General features: G+C 61.2%; 1 protein-coding gene across 1 annotated transcript; it reads left to right on the top strand.

Moving 5' to 3' along the window:
• Positions 1-315: 315 nt before the first annotated feature.
• JKF63_07401 (uncharacterized protein) lies at positions 316-2364 on the top strand (the record flags this gene model as incomplete). The annotated part of the gene is made up of 1 exon (XM_067903340.1): positions 316-2364. One exon carries the CDS (start codon positions 316-318, stop codon positions 2362-2364), a length of 2049 nt encoding a protein of 682 aa, XP_067759650.1.
• Between the last annotated feature and the right edge of the window lie 409 nt (positions 2365-2773).

Consider the following 2773-nt stretch of genomic DNA (forward strand, 5'->3'; position numbering starts at 1 on the left):
TGTCTTCTGTTGTCACCTCTGCAGGGTGTTCAACGCAAAGATTGCATTTCTCTTTAAATAGGCACACACACACACACACACACACACACACACCGCCGCCGCCGCCGCCGCCGCATCCGCTCTCGTGTGCGCCCCCTCACTCTCTCTCTCTCTCGCACACGTACAAAACCATAAAAGCAACCATCAAGCAAACGCCAACAATCACTGCCCCCTCCGCGTGCACACGCGGGTGAGAAGACAGTCACGGCTGTTCTTCATCTCTCCCCCCTCCCCGCTGCCCCCCCCCCTCAATCAACGCACACCACCGCTTGAATCATGACGATGTCCACGTCACCAGTGCAGCAGCAGCAGCAGCAGCAACAGCTCAAAAGGCTTGCCTGGACGGAGGCGATGCTGGACACGAGCATCGTCGCCTATGAGTCCCACCGCAACGCGCTCCAGAACATCTACGCGCAGCTGGTGAAGTGGCAGCAGCCACCTGGCAAGGGATGCATTCACATCAACTCAGCTGAGGTGAAGGAACTCCTGAAGGACATCAGCGACGTGTTGGAGCAGTGCACTCTCCGGCTGCAGCCCATGGAGGACGCCACACCCGCAGCCCCGCCCTCGGCTGCACCACCGAAACGCTCGCTGGGCGACACCCATCCCCCGCTTGACACCTTCAGCGACGCCAGCAACCGGGGGAATATGTCGGTGTCTGCCCCGTCACAACTCACCGACGCGCAGCCTGCAGCTCTGCCGCCGCAAGAGCAGCAGCACCGGCGGCAACAGCAGACCGCATCTCATCTGCAGTCGGCGAGGCCTGCCACGACCCACGAATCCGAGGCTCCCCCCCAGCGTGCCCAGCAAATCGTAAAAGCTGTTGAGTCTGTACCCCTCATGTCACTGACGGTGGCTGGCCCGACGAAGGCACAGCCGAGGTCGCTCTCGCAGCCTGGTCACCGGACAGGTGTGGCACTCACGCCATGGCCCATCATTGTAAACGGACAAGGGACGGGTGGCGGTGCCGCCACCAGTCTGACAGCTCGAAGTCGCAGCGGCTCGACGCCGCCGTCGGCACAACTGCGGGCGGAGGAGAACTACAGGGAGCTGCCCGCAGCACAGTACCGCTCTTACAAAATGACCGGAGAGCGGCTGCTGCCCTCGCCGGAGCGGCGCGCGGCAGCCGCCGCGTTGGAGAGGCGTACGGAAGCCCAGCAGGACGCAAAAGAAAGTGACACATACCAACAGCTCTTCGGCGCCGGTAGTCGCAGCGGTGAGAGTAGTAGCGTCAACGCTGAGCGGCGTGGGCCCTCCACTCATTCCGTAGTGACTTCGACGTCGCAGCGATCGCAGCCAACACAACATGAACAGATGGTACAACGTAGACAGGGCTACTTGAGCGAAGATCAGAGCACCCCACGTTGTCGGGGCTCTCCGGCAACTGTAGAAAACAGCAGCAGCCGAAGCCGCAGCACAGAGAACTCTGGTCGTGTTGGCGTGCTCGGGAACAACCGAAAGGCCGGTGACACGCCAGCCTCCGTGAAAAGATATCCAGGGGCGGTGACGGCAGCGGCGGCTGCAGTAGCAGCAACAGCGACTAACCTCCCCGACTCGCACGCCAAAAGCACTTCTGATAGTCACACCTCCAGTCTGGTGCCCTGCTTTCACAGCGGCACAGTCAGGGGAGAAGCAACACAGCGTATTGGAGAACCACGGGCGGGTGGCAGCATTGGTCTTGTCTACACACCCAGTGCGATGTCGCAACGTGCGAACTCGGAAACGTCGCTCCCACTGCAGTCTCCTGCTGAGCACCGCCGCCTGCGCACCTCCACCCCGCGGCGCGTCACCTCAATGAAGCAGGATAGCAAACAGGTTCAGGACGCCGTTTACAACCGCCGCACCAGGTCGACGGCTCGGCCGCCCGTGCGAGCCGATGCGCCGGAGACGTTGCTCTTTATGGAAAAAGAGGACGCCATCCTAGAGAAGCGGAAGGAGAGGGAGCTGAGAGAGCTGAGAGAGCTGCACCATGACCCTCACCAACACATCGACACTGAGGCCCACGCCGCGCTGACCACCATAGATGGAACGGGTGGTCGGCTCATCGCAAACAAAGGCAAGGTGGAACCACCAGTACTCACGGCAGTTGAGGAACAGCTTATCGCAGAGCAGGCAATTTTGAGCACACAGCTCGAAAAGATGCAGATGGAGATGTCCCTCTCCATCTCTCACCACCGCGAGCGCGGTCATGAACAGCGCTACGTTCAGCTAAAAACGCGCATGGCGCGCGTCGAGAAGGACTTGAACAGGGTGAAGTCGGAGCTGAAGGCTGTGCGCGGTATCGATCGCGAGTCTCACTCGCGATCCAACGCAAACGGTGCGTAGATTCACGTGTGAGACACTGGGTGATGTAATTTTTTTCTTCTCTCTTCTCGGGGAGGGGAAGGGGGTGGCCGAGGAGGGCGGGCACCGCCATGATTGACGAGTATGGTGCCTGAGAGAAGAGGGCAGGGAGAGGGGGGGGGGGTGGGGGGAACAGCGGCACTTCACCGCCCTCCTCCCCCCACCGCCGCCGCCGTGACAGTACACATTGGTATTGCATATGAACACGCCACCCATCCCTGCCTCATCTCGCTTCGGTGCGACCTTGAGTACCGACCCCCTTCTACGGGACCCCCCCCCTGCCGTATTCGCCTGTCCTCCACAACAGGATCACGGCGGCTATCGATGCCATCGTCTCCCTCTTTTTTTTTTCACCGGTGTGCACGCCATCACCTCCCCCCCCACCCACCCA

The sequence above is a fragment of the Porcisia hertigi genome, chromosome 5, assembly GCF_017918235.1.
Source record: "Porcisia hertigi strain C119 chromosome 5, whole genome shotgun sequence".
Taxonomy (NCBI): Eukaryota; Euglenozoa; class Kinetoplastea; order Trypanosomatida; family Trypanosomatidae; genus Porcisia; species Porcisia hertigi.